Here is a 17,455-nt window from a genome sequence, read left to right as displayed (position 1 = left end):
AGAAGGTTAGAAGAAGACCAATGTGTCACTACAGTAAATCCAAAGACTCCTCTCAGTCAACATCAGGCTCATGGGACTGGATTAGGCTCAGCTAAAGCAACTGGAATATTACATTATCAGTATATAAAAGTCTCTAGTCATTAGGGTCCCCTTTGAAATGTTTGAATATTAATTAACATCTTTTAATCGTGAAGATAATAACAGATGTTAGTGACCAATGAACAAGCAAAAGTATTCTTAACCTGTATTAGCCTACATTATTGCAGTTTACAGTTATCTAGCCAATATGAATTTCTCATAAGTACAGTTAAAAAATAATCAGAATCATACGGAGAACCACTTCTCTAGCTGCTTTCTCTCAGATCACACAAGCTTTGCCTCCCTGCAGCTTCTCTAGTTTCTACACTAAGTAAATCACTGTAGTTATAAAACAAGGGCAATTCTAATTACACACTAAAAACCTGACCGTCATTACCATTATGCAAATATCTAAGTGAGTTTTTTTTAAACAAACTAACATTAATCTGCTTAAAATAAAATGCACAAGACCTAATTAAATAAATCAAATTTGATTTAGATTCCATTTTAACACTTGTGTAATTTAGTTAATTACATATAATCAATTTGAACACATTTCTGTTTTAATTGACCTGAACCAAACCAATCAGAATCATTTCCGCTATAAGAAAACATCTCCGTGACCGAAGTCCTGTTTGTGAGCTCCTGCCATTTCAGTTTCTGTGTGTGATTCATACCTCTGATATCATGAAACTCAATAAAGACCAATGACAACTGAATTTCTGTGAAACTACCGAGCTTTCGCTCTAGTTTTCCGTATATTCTGTATCTCAGATCATATGATGCTACACCGATGTCGAGTGAAAGAGAAATGGTGCAGAAAATGACACGTGACATGCAGGGAAAGGAAGGGAGGTGAGATCGACTGCTCTCTTGGTGTTTAATGGTTAGTATGCTTTTATTGTGCAAGTTCTTGTTTACACACCGCCTTTTTCTTGATTTTGGCTGCCTTCTGAACTCTCTGTGCAACGTTGGGGTCGCCACATGTGGGAGGTGCAAAAGGAGGTGGCAGGAAGCCAAAGGAAACAAATAAGCATGTTAGAAAAAACAGGAAAGTAAACAGGCAAAACATCAGGTGTGATTCATGTGATCCATGTGATGACACATGATCCGTCCAAAGTAAACAGTCCGATACAGACAGACTAATTTACCTGGCATGGAAAATATGGGGCTGATAACCATCATAACACGAGCAGGAAAAGATTCATTATATTACACATTCAGATTTGAGCTGGGAAAGATAAGAAGGATTACGCATGCTGAATATGTATTCGATTCAAACGTCTCTCATCTGCTACGAGGGAGCCAGAGTATGTATGACACCTTGTTTACTGCACAGACTTCACACTTAAAATGCAACACAAATGGTGTTTGATAAAGATACCATGCTGCATTTGTAGTCTGAATCACACAGATGCAATCTGTCACAGGGGAGTTTACAAAGCGCTCCAGCATAAAATTAGCGCTTAATGCTACTTGTTATTTGTTATGCAGTATTCTGCAGCACAGTTTCGAATCTCGTAGCCTCAGTTTTTTTTTTCTTCATTCTGTTCACTTATAATATACACACTGTGAATAAACAAACAATGAATATACTTTTTCAGTCATTTGAACGTAGGAAGAGTGAAATGATGGAGACGCATAAAAAGCATACGGTTTCAAAGAGTTCTTTGACATCTCAACATTATCTACTAACTCGCACTCAAGTGTCTAAGTTAACTAGGCTTAGGCACTGAGTACATAAATGTAAAATTAACTACTTGTGTTACTACTTTAATATGGTAATTAGCAGAAAAGTGTTATGCTGCGAATATATTACAGTCAGAACCAGACATAAACAAACTGCTGCATTACACACTTTTATACCTAAATGTATTGTTAGCATAATTAATGTTCGGTACAAATGAAATAAACAACATACAGCCTATTGTTTGATCACATTGTAAAACTTGTTAAGAGGATTACGCTTGGATGATTGTGATTAATTTAAAGATTATTCAGATTTAGAAATGAAACAATGAGCCAGCTCATCTGCACAGCAGTTTCACTTGAAACTAGTTTCGGCTGTAATTTGAACAAACGATTACCCTTTTTCTAATATGTTACTGTCTCTACAGTTCACAGCAGACGGTCTACATGATAATAAATGAGTCGATATGATAAAGGTTTAATAAATAAACCTATCATCACTGATGCGGTGAGGTTTTTGTTAGAATGAATGTTATAACATATGTGAGAACAGGCGCTAACATGTGACTTGGGCTTTGTTAAAACGCTGTGGTATAAGAGGAATAACACACTCCTGAATGTGTTGTTATATTAAAATAATTGAATCCACATTATACCTGAAGAGCTTTCTGTGTGCAGCATGTAAATACCTTCAGTCGCCGTACCCTCGACTTTACTTTTCATGCAATAGACCAAGTTAGCATCTTTGTACAAGGATACACATTTAGTAATCACATCACGTCTCAAAAACATTCAGCTCTCTCTCTCTCTCTCTCTCTCTCTCTCTCACACACACACACACACACACACACACACACACTTTCCATTTAACAGAGGGCATGATCCTGCTTCTCACACTCATGCCCACTCCCTCAGATTGCAGACCACTGGCTGGCTTCTGAATAAGCGCACCTTCATTCTCCCTCTTTATTTAGATGTATGAGAAACCACAAAAAAAGCCCACAGGGCCAAACTTGCTGGGATTATTTTACATTCAGATGCATTCTTGTTTCTGCCGTATTGCTCTATTCTACGCTCATACAAAAAAAACTAACTCCTGAGAGAAACTGAGAGAGAAAGATGAAGTGATGCACAGAGACTGGAGAAATGTGAAGGAGCAGGCAATAAGCACTGCATAAATACTCGATCACCATTGACTGAAAGATCCAGTTCAATAAAACATGAAGCTTTTTTCTGTGCAGCTTGTCTGTTGAACAACACTCAACACCTGAATCGTATAATAGACACCAGAATGAATCTGAATGAATTTTAAGCTAAAGTAGGAATGTAAGAGAGATAGAAAGTTTAAAAAAAAAAAACACAAAAAGACAAACATTCTGAAAACAAATATGTAAAATTATAATAAATATGTAAAAAATGTTTTTACACAAGCCTGAGGTAAGCGGTTTTATTAACAAAAATGAGATGCACAAAAGAGTGATAGAGAAATTTTCAACAAAACGCTTAAAGCTTTTTTTTATTCAATCAACATAAGCAACATAAAATTTCACTGCATCGGGATCAGGGTACAGTAGGTTCTGTTGACATATGAATGAACATCAGGTGACAAATTTATTTATTACACCATGGATGCACTTTTTTCTCCTAGTAACTTTAGCAGCTTCAGGAAAATAATTCCAAAAATGTATTGTGACTTTTTAGATCTTGGTTTAAGATTGGGAAAACTTTGAATCTTAATATAGGGAGAGGGAGAGAGAGAGGGAGAGAGAGAGAGAGAGAGAGAGGGAGAGGGAGAGAGAGAGAGAGAGAGGGAGAGAGAGAGAGAGAGAGAGAGAGAGAGAGAGAGAGAGAGAGAGAGAGAGAGAGAGAGAGAGAGAGAAAGGAAGACAAAATTGAAAAATGTGTGACTGAAAAAGCCCATAATAAAAATAAAGTGAGGGGAGACAAAGATAAATATAGTGAGGAATAAATTGTGGTAGAGTGATAGAGAAGGGGAATGGTGAGAGAGAAAAAAAATATGAAAAAAAAGTGGAAAAAAAAGAAAAAAGTAATACACAGAAAAAAAAACTGAAAATGAGGGAATGGTAATGATTACAAAAAGGACAGTTTTACAATTCTACAATCCTTTATTTACACAAGTGTATGTATATATATACATACACACACACACACACATATACACACATATACATATACATGCACATCTATCTGTGAGCCTCGCACTACTGTATATATGGCTAAATTAGGTTAAAACATAGCAGTGAATAGTTCTTAAGATGCTCTGTAAGTGCCGATCACTCTGGTTTGAAATCATCATTAAAACCAAGTACACGTCTCCATGTCCTTTCACATTTTCTTATTTAACACAGGCCCAGTAGAGCAGCTTCCCTGACACTAACTCAAAGTCCATCTTCAATTTGTCCTGGAACTCTAGGAGGAGACCTGCAAACCCGTCAAGGTTGGGACTTGTCCATCTCGGAAAAAAGGTCCCTCCTCTGCAGGACTGGTTTCACAGGTCTGGTAGTCCATCAGCTGAACATACTACCAAGCTCATCTGATGTAAGTGTGGACATCCAGCAATGTCCCATACATGCTGCCAGGCCTTCTACCCTTGATAGGTCTGTTCCCGTGATGTTTTCCAGCTCCCAGCGTAAGTGGACAGTGCAAAGGCACTCACACCGGAGATGTCCAGACACCTGCCGTGCACCAATAGCTTCTCCAGCAGCCAGTGTAATACTCCACAGCTTTTTTCCACAACCCTTCCTCTTTAGGCAGATGTAGGACGCTCTGAGGAATCCAGTGTAGACCGTCCCAGGAGTCGTCCACCAGCAGGGCCTGGATGTTTGATAGCAGGATTGGCATCAGATCCACTCATGCCAGCTTGTGCCAGAGGGACAACGCGGCAAGACTGTTGACGGCCAATGTTCACCCCCTGTAGGACATCGTTGGGACAAGCCACTTCCACCTGCTCAGTCTGTCATTCACATGCTCTATGGTACCTTCCCAGTTTTTATTTCCCAAGGTATACACCCAAGTATTTAAAACCACCTCTTTTCCACACTAAGGCTTCTGGGAATGTAGGCTGCCCACCTCTCCACTCCTCAACTAAAATAGCTTCACTTTTTTCCTATGTTGACCTTAGCAGAAGATAAAATCTGAAAGTCATTTAAAATATCAATTAAAATATTCACATCTATCTGTGAGCCTAGCACTACTAAGTCATCTGCATATGCTGAAAGACAAAAAGAAGGAATATTAAAACCACAACCTTATCCAGGAAAATCAGACCAGTCTTTATGTCCAGTAGCCTGGAGAAATGTTGCAAATAAATGTACATTAATAAATTAACCTGTCAGGCACAGAGTACGTTTGGTCCTTGTGAATAAGCTGGTCCATTACCTTAGTCACGAAGCTAATGCTTTTGAGAAGGTCAGGGCACAGTTCTTCAGGTGTGTCAGGTCTCCTTTATTCAGCAGTATGGACCTCCTACAAGGCAGTGGGAGCTGACCAACATTCACGCTGTCCCACACCACATTCAGCACATCCTGCCCTATTACTGCTAAGAAAGCCCGGTAGAATTCAACACAGAGACCATCTATACCTGGCATCCATCCATTCCCCATTTCCTGGAGAGCCTCATAAAGCTCCTGTCCAATTCCCTGTCCGTTTTCTCAGAGAGATTTGGCAGGTCCATGAGGAAACTCTCCTCCACCATCTGTCCCCTGATCACTCACTGCTGTAGTGGGCTCCGTGAAGAGATCCCCGAATTCTGCTCATACAGTATTTATGAATCTGATCCGTTCATTTATTTGCTCTAAACTGAAGAACTTAAATAGAGCATCCATCTCAGTCATGCTTTTAAAGCGTAAGCGCCCGGGCACCCACTGTGCTGTAATGTCTAATAGGTCATTAATTTTGCCATTTTTATTTTTGAAGGCTTCAATATGCCCTTGACATCCTGTGGCTTCCAAATGGTGGAGTTCCATTTTTCTTATCTCCAGAGCTTTAACAGATCTCATCACTGTTATAAAGAGCTAAAAGCTGCCTTCTCAGATTTAAAATAATTCTGCCTGCGCCTATCTCAGGCGTCATCAAGGCAGGATACACCCTGGAGGGAGTGCCAACCCATCGCAGGGCACACACACTCTCTCATTCACTCACACACTCCGAACAGTTTTCCAGAGATGCCAATCAACCTACCATGCATGTCTTTGGACCAGGGGAGGAAACCGGAGTACCCGGAGGAAACCCCTGAGGCACGGTGAGAACATGCAAACTCCACACACACACAAGGTGGAGGCGGGAATCGAACCCCCAACCCTGGAGGTGTGAGGCGAACGTGCTAACCACTAAGCCACCGTGCCCCCTCTGAATCAATCAAACAGGTAAAACAAGTTGCTTTAAAATTTAAAACAATCCAATCTTGAAAGGGAGAGTGTGTTATCTATAGAGAGAGGCCACATGTACTGTCTCTGTTTTTTATTAAAAGTTCTCCAAATATTACTTAACTCGTGTTCCTCAGTCATTTCCCACAGGCACTTACAAAAAGCTGCATGAATTTCTGCATGGTTATGATCTAAATGGTCGCTTGTGCAGATAAAATCTCCACCCAATATTGAAATATCTGCAGTGTTGCAGTTAATCTACATTGTTCAGGTACACTAATCTAAAAACCTCGTCCTCTCCACTTACACTGAATAAGAATAAAGAATAAAGTTGTGAGCAAACAGCAAGGCAATTCCAACACTTTGAGTGAGGTGTTATGACTTCACTCAACTTCAGTATGAAATTACCAACCCATCCATATGGGCTTTGGGCTTTACACGCTTGTACTCCTTTGCTCCATTAACATTTAATGTGATAATGTGAATCCAGTTCATTATAAAGTGTAGATAAAATAAACAGAGGGTAAAAACCTCTCCATTCTCACCAGACATCCTATGGTTCATCATCAGAGTTTTCCTCTTTCGCTTTAGTTATCAATTTCTTTAAGCAAAAGACTTCCACATTAATTAAAGCTCCTTCTCTTCTGAATTTGTTCAACGTCATGGACAGGGGCATCACCAGGCCCTTTTTACAAAGCCCCCCTAAACTTCTGCCCCCCCCCCCCCCCAATTACTTGATTAATTATTTTTTGCTCACTTCAGTCCCCTTTAAAAACGCATTTGAAGCAGCGACAAGCTGCGTCATGTTTCGACTCCTCCCCTGAACCGAGTCTGCGTGGATTCACCGCATGTTGTTTATATTGCTGATATGCATAGTCAAAGTTTATGGCTTTTATGATATTTTCTGGTTAAAAGTTGGTTAAAAGTTTGTTTTATTTTGTCAAAAAAGTTTCTTATCTGAGGTTTTTATGTGAGCATAGAAATGCAAACAGTAAAATGTTGTGTTTGTACTGGAAACGTGTGTACGTGTGTTTGTACAGTGAGTAATGAATCTGGAAGTGTTCATTGTAAAAAAAAAAAAACTACATTCACAACTCAAAACTTTCTAGTGACTGGTCACATCTAAATTTTTATTTTTTTTACAGTGAAATAAAGGGAATACAATGGAATAGTGGATTGCAATAAGGTTAGTAGTATACATCCCTACCCCTAAAATGAAAATTCTAGAATTGCCCCTGGTCATGAATGAACTGTTTTAATCTGGGCAGAATTCCTGTGACAAATTTTTTTTTTTGCCAATTTGGGGTTTTTGAAAATTCTTTAATGTCCTCAGAACTGTATACAACACTTAGCTGTTCGTCTTGTGAGCCAAAGTTGAACACTGACACACAATCTTCACTGTCTGTCTCTTTGTCTGTATTTTAAACACTGGTTCATCCACCATCACTGCCTCTGCCAGTGTTTTTACTTGTGCTGGCAACTCAGTACAGTAGGTCTTCTCTTGCACCAGTTCAGCCGAGCTAGCCTTTTCCCGGTGTTGTTTGACCTCACTGGGCCTTTCCAAGGGCCTAACAGACTCAGCTACAGTACATGTTGTCCCGGTTGCTAAGAAACACCGGGGTCACTCGAACAATATGCCCTGTTTTGCCACTTTGAAAATATTTAACGTCAGAATCCGAAGAAACATTAATGTAAATTAATCATAAATGTTGAATTTAAAAACAGCGAATAAACATAAAAAATGTTTTTTTAATGGTTTTCTTTAAAAAACATAAAATAAACGATCTTCTAAATGACAACAGGCGTTTAATTACTGAAAACTCCCAACCAAGGGGGATTTTCTTAATGGGGGAGACCATTCGCCCACACCACGTCGGTTCTTTACCAATTGCTTCATTCAAAATAAAAGGTGGCCATTCGACAGCATGACTTTTTTAGCCTGAAGAACTGAAAGGAGAAACTAATTTAAGGTTGTTGTTAATCACTATGCCTTTCTGAAGTCATTATCCAGAGTGAGCCTGCTTCTCCAACACGCTATTCTCAAACACACACACACACACACACACACACACACACACACACAAACACATACACACACACACACACACACATGCCACACTCACAGTTATTTCCTTACAAACATATACACACTGACCTCTCTCGCAAGCTCTACACGCCACACTTGTGTATGTGGAGAACGAGAGAAATAAAGACAGAGATGGAGTGGCAGTGAAGCGTTGCCATGGTTTCATTTGGAACGGCTTTTGATGGATGAGGCACATTAACAGATTCAAGTCCAGTGGAAGAGTTTCAGCCATAAAGCTCCACCCCCTGTGGAGCTGAGAATGTGAGTGTGCTTAGAGAAGGAGAACTCACATACATGCACAAATCGTTGCGTACGCTTCATGTCTAACTACACAAGCATGTTTCACACAGCTGCTACATGAGTGGCACTGTTTACTGTGTACCCTTTGTGTGTCTGGAGGAATAAAAACAATAGCCACTCTGGGGCAGACCAAACTATAACAAACGTGACCAGGTCTCTATGTTGATCTGTAAAGTTATAATGTTTACGATGGCATACTTGTTGCTGTAGAGTGGCATGGAGATGTCACAGATCATATGTTGTGCTTTTCAAAATCAAGCTTTTTACAATGGTGAAAGGATTGAAAGCATGTAGAAACACAGATGTAAGCAGCATCCTGATCTCTGTGTGCCAGATTTTACGTTATGTGGTCCACATGGAGCTGGTTCCCTTCCCATCTGTCACAAAGTGTGTTTTCACACAATGGGCTAAATCGAACCCTAGCTTAAAAATGCATTGGCAAGATAAACAGCCCTAGGATCACTGGTGAATGCTGGCCAATCTGGCAAACCTTGTTTAATTAAAAATTGTTTTGTTTTTTTGTTTTTTAGAATATAACCATTTTCAGAAATGGAATTCAAGTTCTCTGCTTTTATCTATCAAACAAAAAGTTCTGAAGAAAAAGCCAAACAAATTGAAGTAGTCGTTTGATTTACTGTAGAAGCATGGCATCGTAATGCATTCACGAATGCACTTGCAGTTAACGCGGAGTGTGGCAGTTAAAATGCTGTTGACTAGCACGCAGAGAAAGAAGGAGATTACACCCTGCCACCACTAATCCCATAAACGCTGATTAGACAACATCTCCTGGGGTGTAAACAAACAAATCTCATCTCAACTCATAAAACTAGGACTCAGCCGTATTGAATGACATATTATTTGAGACACTGGAAAACACAAACAATGGCAGATTTGGGGAAAAACAAAAAGGTTACAGGTCGGAATCAAGACATTTAGACAGAGAGTTCCAGCTTTAAACTCCTTCCTAATAAAACCCTATCATCTCTGAGCCTCGCTCAGGATTATCAGGGACTCCATATAATTATTATGTGTTTCACATGAGCAAAATAGTACATCTTGTCCATTTTGCCTTAACAAACGTGCGATTTTACTCTAAGGTCGTGTCACTGCAAACTGAATCATTTTGCCCCCACGTCCTAAAAGCCTCCTCTAGGACGGCAATTGAGTGCGCATATTAGTACGAGCTACGAGTAATAGCAGGTGGTGAATTTGTGGAAGCTGTTTCCTCTGGACAAAAACTGAATTCAAGCAGTTTACTTAGTCTGAATAATTTAAAAGCTTATCCGAATCATGCAGAAGGGTCTCAAAAATCACCATTTTAAAAAAGTATGACATAATCTGCTGTGCAAAATTAACTCTTGACATTAACATTGATTCAAATTATTCTGAATGATTATCTTCATGGATTCTTCTTGTTCTTCAGTCCTGTCTCATTTATTTATATAGGTGTGGTTCATTTATTTATATAAGGCAATGTTTGTATGTTTAATGTATAATATACTATATTTTGATTTACCGTGATATACCGGAGGTCTGTAATAATTGAATAGAAATGTCTAAGGTAGTAATTTGTCTCTTCCCCTTTCAAGGGCAGGGAACAGACAGGTCAACCAGATCTGTTGGACCCCTGATAGAACCCAGAGTTTTTACCAACTTCCTGGTGTAAGTAAAAATAAAGCACCAGGATGCACATAAAAAAGTTTTGTTGCATTCCAAGCATTCTGAAATAACTGATACGGTCTGACTCTGTACCTTGACTCGGCTCACAGCTTCCTGTGCCTGCATCATGCGGATGTTTTTAGATGGGTTTCTCTCCGACAGCAACTGTGTTGAACCCAGATAGTTGGCAGCAAAGATGATCCCATCAATGAGGTCCTCAGGCTCACACGGCCCTGGAACTGACAAAGATCAGACGGTGGAAATCTTTACCACCTCATTTGTTTAAAGCATTAGAAAGCAAAACAACTGCTATGATAGAATAAAATGGAAGAAATCATTCATGAGAAAACAGAGATTACGATTTCGGCATGTATAGTTTTGTTGCATGTCTTTAGTTGTTTAACTCCAGTCGTATTCTTTCTGTCTGTTAGAGCCACTCACGGTGGAGTAAACACAGACTCTTTATAAGCTAAATCTGACTCCCTTCCCAATATTGTTTGACATTTCCAGATAAAAATAACCTATAAATATGTATGCCCAGAAGTGTATATTCGATTGTGAGGTTGTGCCAAGCCATGTACTATATTTTTAAGCATGTACACGGCTTGTGTCATCTAGTACTGTATATATTCTACTGTTATGCTAGTGTGTCCTCTTGGTAAAAATGAATTACAATTAAAAATTGTGATTGCATTTGTGTACGGATGAACACACAGGAATTTATTTTCTAGTCCTTACAGAGGGATTAAGATCAATCAGTTTTCTCCATTGGAAGCATCCTTGTGACTGAGAAAATGGAAATAAGCTCCTCTTCTTTTCTTGTGGTTCTGTTTCCAGCTTTGGCTAATCTAGTGTCCTGCTTTCACAGAGTGTCCTTTTTTCATGTGCATGCTGCTAAGGAACACAGTGATACAGTGCAAAATGTTTTCTTCAAATGAAGTGGAGATATCCTTATCTACAGCAACCATTTTTATTAAAAATTTTACAAAACTGCATAAAGTGACTTTTCTTTAATGTCTGCTTCTTTTATTATGGTATTGGTATAGCTTGTAGTTTATATTTTATTTTTGCTGTAGAGATTTTTTGCCTTTTGAGCAGATCACCACAGGCCGATACGAGGCAAGTAGAAAGTGGCCACTTACCATCGACAAAGCTGGGGAAAGATGCTGCCTTCTTTGATGGCTGGGAAACAAGAAGAAACATTCAAATAAGAAATGAAGATGAAATGTATGTACTGTATGATGAGCTTTGCTACAAAAAACTGAATACTAAAACACTTCAACAAGTTTATATATATAACTTGTATTTTACTTAAAAACAGCAGGACAAAAACTCCAGCAAAACTAAATGGAAACAAGAAAACGTGGTGAACACACAGAACAACAGCAAATGCACGCTGATTCTACTGTAAGTGGTGAACGGTTTAGTCATCGACTCAGCCATCCAATGTTAAATCAGCATACAGGATCATGTCAGTTATCCAGCCTCTATTCTCTACAAGCATGGAGTAATGTCTCTGAGTGAGAGATACCGCAGCAGACTGAGTAATAGCAATCACTTTGTTACAGTCATCCAAATGGAAATAAAACACTTAGAGAGGATCCATGACCATTAATTGCAGTCTAGGAAAAGAGACCCAAAGCTGCATCAGTCAGGGTAATTAAATGAAGTCCATACAAGAAGGAATGTATAGCTTCTTAGAGAAAAAAGAAAAAAGCCATATGTCCTTGATTTTGCTTCTGTTTTCTCAGATCCATGCCCAATGAACTAGAAAGTTCCCCACTAGATTACACTGCAGAAAAATACTGTCTACAAAGGTTCATTTCCCAAACAGAAAGAAGTGCTGTGTAAAATACAGAATCTACACAGGGTTATAAGAGAACCTGTACATGCAAACTCCACAGATGCAACGGAAAAGCAGGAACTGCCCCTAAACCCTGGGGTTGTGAGGCTAAACATGTTAACCACTAAGCCACCACACATCCAATCCAGGAGTTTAAAAGATAAAATATACTGTAAATACCTGCTTTGCAAATTGCCCCACAAATTGAGACAGACTTGTGGAGCACTACACAAGAAGGACCTAGAGAAAATGAAGACCTCTCCAATCAAAAACAACACCCAGCAGCCTTAATAGAGACATTGTTCTGCTTGGTGAGGGGCCAAATTTGCAGACTTTGTTGAATGCATCTGAATACTAATGACACATTAATTATTCTCAAGGCAATTACCCAGTAAGAATGACTCTACTCAAGCAATTTCTGCTCCTCCAAAAGCGACATTAGCCGAAATGAACACATTAGACTGTATTACTCTAAGAGACAAAAGTATCTGATTTTATTCTGCCATTTAAACTACCTCAAGTAAAGCCAACTAGTCTGTGTATGTGTGTGTGTGCGTGCGTGCGTGTGTGTGTGTGTGTGTAAATGAAGCTAAATGAACCATTTGTCATTTTTAAAAAGTGTTACAATATGTGCAATAATAATACACCCAATATTAAATACAAATGACAAATGAAAAGAAAAAACTGAACACCAGTGGGAAATTTTGGAGTAATGTGTTCATCATCATCATCATCATCATCATCATAACGCTGAGAGAATACTTTTGGAGAATGTTTTAAAGACACTTTATGTTGTTTTCCACAATTCTCAGAAACTTTATGTTGCCTTCAATTTGTGTTCATTATAGAATTACCACAAATTGAAGGCAACATAAAGATTTGGAAAGATTTTGGAAAACTTCAAGGAATCAAGCTAGATTCTGGCATTTAGAATTTTGTTTGAATTTTTCTGGCTTAAAAGAAAAATAGCTCCATCTCCACCTGGAACATGGCATCTTGTTTATGCTCCATTTCATTAAAAAAGACAACTGAGGAGAGGCAACTTTCAACAGTGGTTTTGGTCATTTTATTTCGAGGGAAGACTGATTGCTTGTGTTTCATTTCAGTTGCAATTCACCTTTCAGGCAGCAGAGAAAATAACATGCTGTTCCTTTAAGACTTGTGAATTGTATTATTTTGCACTTGTTCATTGATGATATGTATAATGATTAAAGAAGAAGTTAATAAGAACCAATTGTGGTTCTGTAGGTTCAAATGTTAATAATGGATCCACCTCAGGGACGTTGTTGTTCTCCAGAGGTCCATTGAGATCTGAGCGTTGCTGTTTTCGTGGCTGCTCTGCACTATGTGACACCTAGAGAGACAGAGTGAGAGAGAGAGAGGGAGAGAGAGAGGGAGACAGAGAGAGTGAGAGAGAGAATGACAGATAGAGAGGGAGAGAGAGAGGGAGAGAGGGAGAGAGAGAGTGAGAGAGAGAGAGGGAGAGAGAGAGAGAGAGGGAGAGAGAGTGAGAGAGAGGGAGAGATATAGAGAGATAGAGAGGAAGATCTCAGAGAGATCCAGAAGAGCTCTCTTAATATCTAGCGAGATCTACTCTGGTATTCGCTATCTCTCTATCGTTCTCTCCTCTCTCTTCTCTCTCTCTCTCCTCTCTCTCTCTTCTCTCTCTCTCTCTCTCTGCTCTTCTCTTCTCTATCTCTCTGTCCCTCTCTCTCTCTTTTCCATCTCTCTCTCTCTTTTCCATCTCTCTGTCCCTCTCTCTCTCTTTTCCATCTCTCTCTTCTTTCTCCTCTCTCGCTCCTCTCTCTCGTTTCTCTCTCTCGTTATCTCCTCTTTCTCTCTTCCATCTCTCTCTCCAATTCTCTCTCTCTCTCTCTATCTATCTTTCTCTCTCTCTTTATCTCTCTCTCTCTATATCTCTTTCTCTTATCTCTCCCCTCTCTCATCCTCTACTCTCTCTCTCTCTCTCTCTATATCTCTCATATCTATCTCTCTCCCATTTCCCCCCCCGAGAGAGAGAAACAGGACCCCATCAGCACACTATAAGGTTCAGTCTGCTTCCTCCAGGGATATAAACCCTCTGGATACCAGAGAAGCAATACAACGCTTGTCAGATAACAAAAGATGAAAAATAGTAAAGGATCAAAAGGAGAAGTAAAAAAAAAAAAAAGGCAATTTGACAGCCCTTGGGAAGCCCTTTGTGGTCTGTTCCTCGGTGGAATGGTCTGACCCATATCACCCTGAGTCACAGTTACACTAATGTAAGTCCCACTATGTTACAAAACTAATACACAACAACAAAGAAAGCAAAAGCTTCTTGGTATACACTTTACACGTTTAACTGAAGTTTGTCATGGACAGATAACTGCATATCCTCTAATTAAAGTTCAGGTTATTTACACCTGTGTGCTCACAAACTAGCAGAACAGAAACGAAATGAAATCACTTGCTTAGAGATCAGGATAGAGCTTATTGTGATTATAGGCCATTACTACAAGTTAAATTAGTCAGTAGTCACTTCTGCTGGTGCCATCTTAAGCCATGCAGAAAAAAATATCACTAGTTGATTTTTCTTGACTACAGAAATAATAAAAAGGGAGAAGTTCCAAGCTACAGGTAAAGCTGAATGAGTTCACTAGTTAGCTTGTTAGCCTTCTCGTTTGTCAAATTAATACAATACACCAGAGATGGGGGATTCGAGTCATATGACTTGACTCGGGTCAGACTTAAGTCACAAATCTGAGACTTGAGAATTGCTAGACAAATATTAAAAAAGACTCGACTTGACTTTGACTTGACATTCATGACTTGGGACTTGACTCGGACTTGAGTTAAATGATTCAGAGATGGGGGACTCGACTTGACTCGAGTCAGAGTTAAATCGCAAATTTGAGACTTGGGACTTGCTTGACAAATATTAAAAAAAAGATTCGACTTGACATTCATTGCCTGAGACTTACTTGCGACTTGCACATGTGTGACTTACTCCCACCTCTGCAAAACACAGCCCAGTAATATCTCTTAGAACCTGATGCTTTTCATCACTCGTATTGTGTCCACTTAAGTATGAAATATGTAATAATAATTTGAGATAAAGTGAGATCCTGGAATTAGTGTTCATATGGTTCAGTGTGTTTTTATATACTTTAACTTCTGAAAGTTGTTTTCCTGTCTTGAACCAACATCCATCAACAGAACAGCACTGTCCTAATTTTATTGTCATTTAATAGATCTTCACTAGTATTTCAATATTTGCACGAATTTTTACAGCGTCCAGATGTTCCAGGAACAGTGCTGTCACTTCCTACGCTCATGAATATTTGTCTGTATTTCTACACATTGAGATTACAATATGCTTCACAATAATTGATGAACCCATCATGCTTCGTGGTTACAGATAAATTCTTATTAATTTGTCTAAAGGAATGATCATAGCATCGTAAAGACCCATTTGCAGACTATATAGGCCAATATTGCCATTAGAAAATGAAAAAGTCAGTGATTATTTGCTAATCATAATTTGCTGCTTTAAAACTCAAAACACCAATACAGCGTTTTTTCCAAATCCGAGCTAAAAAAAAACAACAAAAAAAAAGGTTAACGTGTTGGACTACTTGAATTCCAGGTCCACCAATCTGCCACTGCTGGGCCCCTGAGCAAGGCCCTTAACCCTCGATTGCTCAGATGTATAAACTGAAATAAAAATGTAAGTCACTCTGGATAAGTGTGTCTGCTAAATGCTGTAAATGTAAACAACATCCTATGGAATAAAGCCTAAATAATATTACAACAGGAGCAGCTAACAGAATTGACAGCAAAGTGGGGACACGTCTTTGTCCTGACTGTTTGGAGTATTAGTAAACATCATTTATTTTCAATTCAGTTTAAAGACAGAGAATTTGTACAGATATTTTAGTAACTTCTGGAGAAATATTTTCTGGTTCTAAATAATAAAAATCATGTTAAAAGTGTTGCGTGTTGGTCCTGATGCATTATTTTTAAAAAAATGAACAAATGAATAAATTACGAGTCTGAGAGTGTGAAGCTGAAACAAGGTTGATTACACTGGCCATGACCTTTGCATGCAATCAGAGAAGGATGATCTTTAGACGATCGCATATACTCTCATCACCTTCACTCCACTTTAAAGGAAAAATGGCTTTACAATATGGTGGATATACATTGTGTACAATGAGTACATTAATTCTGTAGAATATGTTCCAGAAACAGAGCTATTTCTGGAGAACCTAATTAAGATTACATACATCCTTATACAATATAAACCCAACAAAAAACTGAGGTTCCCTTGTATAATATAATGCACTAAACTGGATATAAGTACAGTGAGTAGCTGCACCGTCTGAATGTACTCTTGTAATTTTTTAAAAGCAATATTTGTTGTAACTTTCAAATCTCTATATGATGTTATAAGAATATTGGCTTAATATGTAAAGAAGTCCTCTAATCAATGTCTAAGAGCCACAGATAAATGAAGCCTTGCGGTGTTTACAGCAGAAGACGTCTCTCCCGAACCCCCCACCCGCATGTTTCCACCGCCCTATAACTGAGATGCCTTTGACCAAGTGAGAGTAACTGATGGCCAGTGAATTCGACCTCATGTTGCTGCCCTGTCCCATTAAATTTTTCAGTTATTAAGGACAGGGTATATCAAGTGACAGGACAGTCAAGCAAAGAACAGAACCCAATCATTTGTACTGAAAAGCCTTACAGAAATGTTATTCCATGCAATTTATCATAATCCCGTGGCTGGGTATGTAGGGCTAGATAATATTTTGAACCTTCTCATGGTCTGTTTCTATTGACTGCGTATTTTCAGTAATGTTCTCAAGTGGTGTGCGGCATGTCTGAAATGTCAGCAGGTGAATCCGTCGGCCACCCCAAAAGTGCTGTGTGCTCCGTTCAATTGATTGAGGACACCTTTGACAGAACTGACATGAGTAACATCAGACCATTAAAACAAAGGGCATGACTTTATAATAGCTTCAGTGGACTACACAAGGCAATAACAGGAAGCATTAGAAGCCTGACAGGCTAGAGCACTTCTTTCATGTCATGCACCCTTAAAAAAATGGACATGTCATGCAACCTTCAAAAAATATTTGAGGTTAATTTGATTTAATTAAATTGATGAATTCAACTATGAGGTCAGTCAAATACTACACCACCTCTGACTGAGCTCATTAACCCCATCCCATTCTGGACAGGAAGGTTGCTGTGTTGCAATGGGAATTTCACTTCTACCCGACTGCATAAACTTAATAGAGCACCACATCAAGAATTCAGGCATTGTAATACACACCTCCCTCTATCATTTACCTCAAAACAAGAAATAGGTCGTTTGTATGGAGGTCAAGTCTATGCTCAGCAATTTACAAGTGCATCACCTTTATTCCA

General features: G+C 38.9%; 1 protein-coding gene across 6 annotated transcripts in view; it reads right to left on the bottom strand.

Annotated features, from left to right (window-relative positions):
* apba2b (amyloid beta (A4) precursor protein-binding, family A, member 2b) overlaps positions 1 to 17,455 on the bottom strand; it is a 97,832-nt gene that overhangs the window by 14,905 nt on the left and 65,472 nt on the right. For 4 of the 6 annotated variants that reach the window (XM_047820797.1, XM_047820800.1, XM_047820804.1 and 1 more), the window contains 4 exons: positions 13,314 to 13,394; positions 11,340 to 11,379; positions 10,291 to 10,436; positions 1,004 to 1,039 (listed from right to left, as the gene is read on the bottom strand). In XM_047820797.1, the coding sequence (XP_047676753.1) occupies positions 1,004 to 1,039; positions 10,291 to 10,436; positions 11,340 to 11,379; positions 13,314 to 13,394 (303 nt within the window). The remainder of the gene's footprint in view (positions 1 to 1,003; positions 1,040 to 10,290; positions 10,437 to 11,339; positions 11,380 to 13,313; positions 13,395 to 17,455) is intronic. The other 2 variants (XM_047820815.1, XM_047820822.1) reach the window with 2 other exon arrangements.

The sequence above is a fragment of the Tachysurus fulvidraco genome, chromosome 1 (assembly GCF_022655615.1).
Source record: "Tachysurus fulvidraco isolate hzauxx_2018 chromosome 1, HZAU_PFXX_2.0, whole genome shotgun sequence".
Lineage (NCBI taxonomy): Eukaryota > Metazoa > Chordata > Actinopteri > Siluriformes > Bagridae > Tachysurus > Tachysurus fulvidraco.
This window is presented reverse-complemented; position numbering and strand designations above follow the sequence as displayed.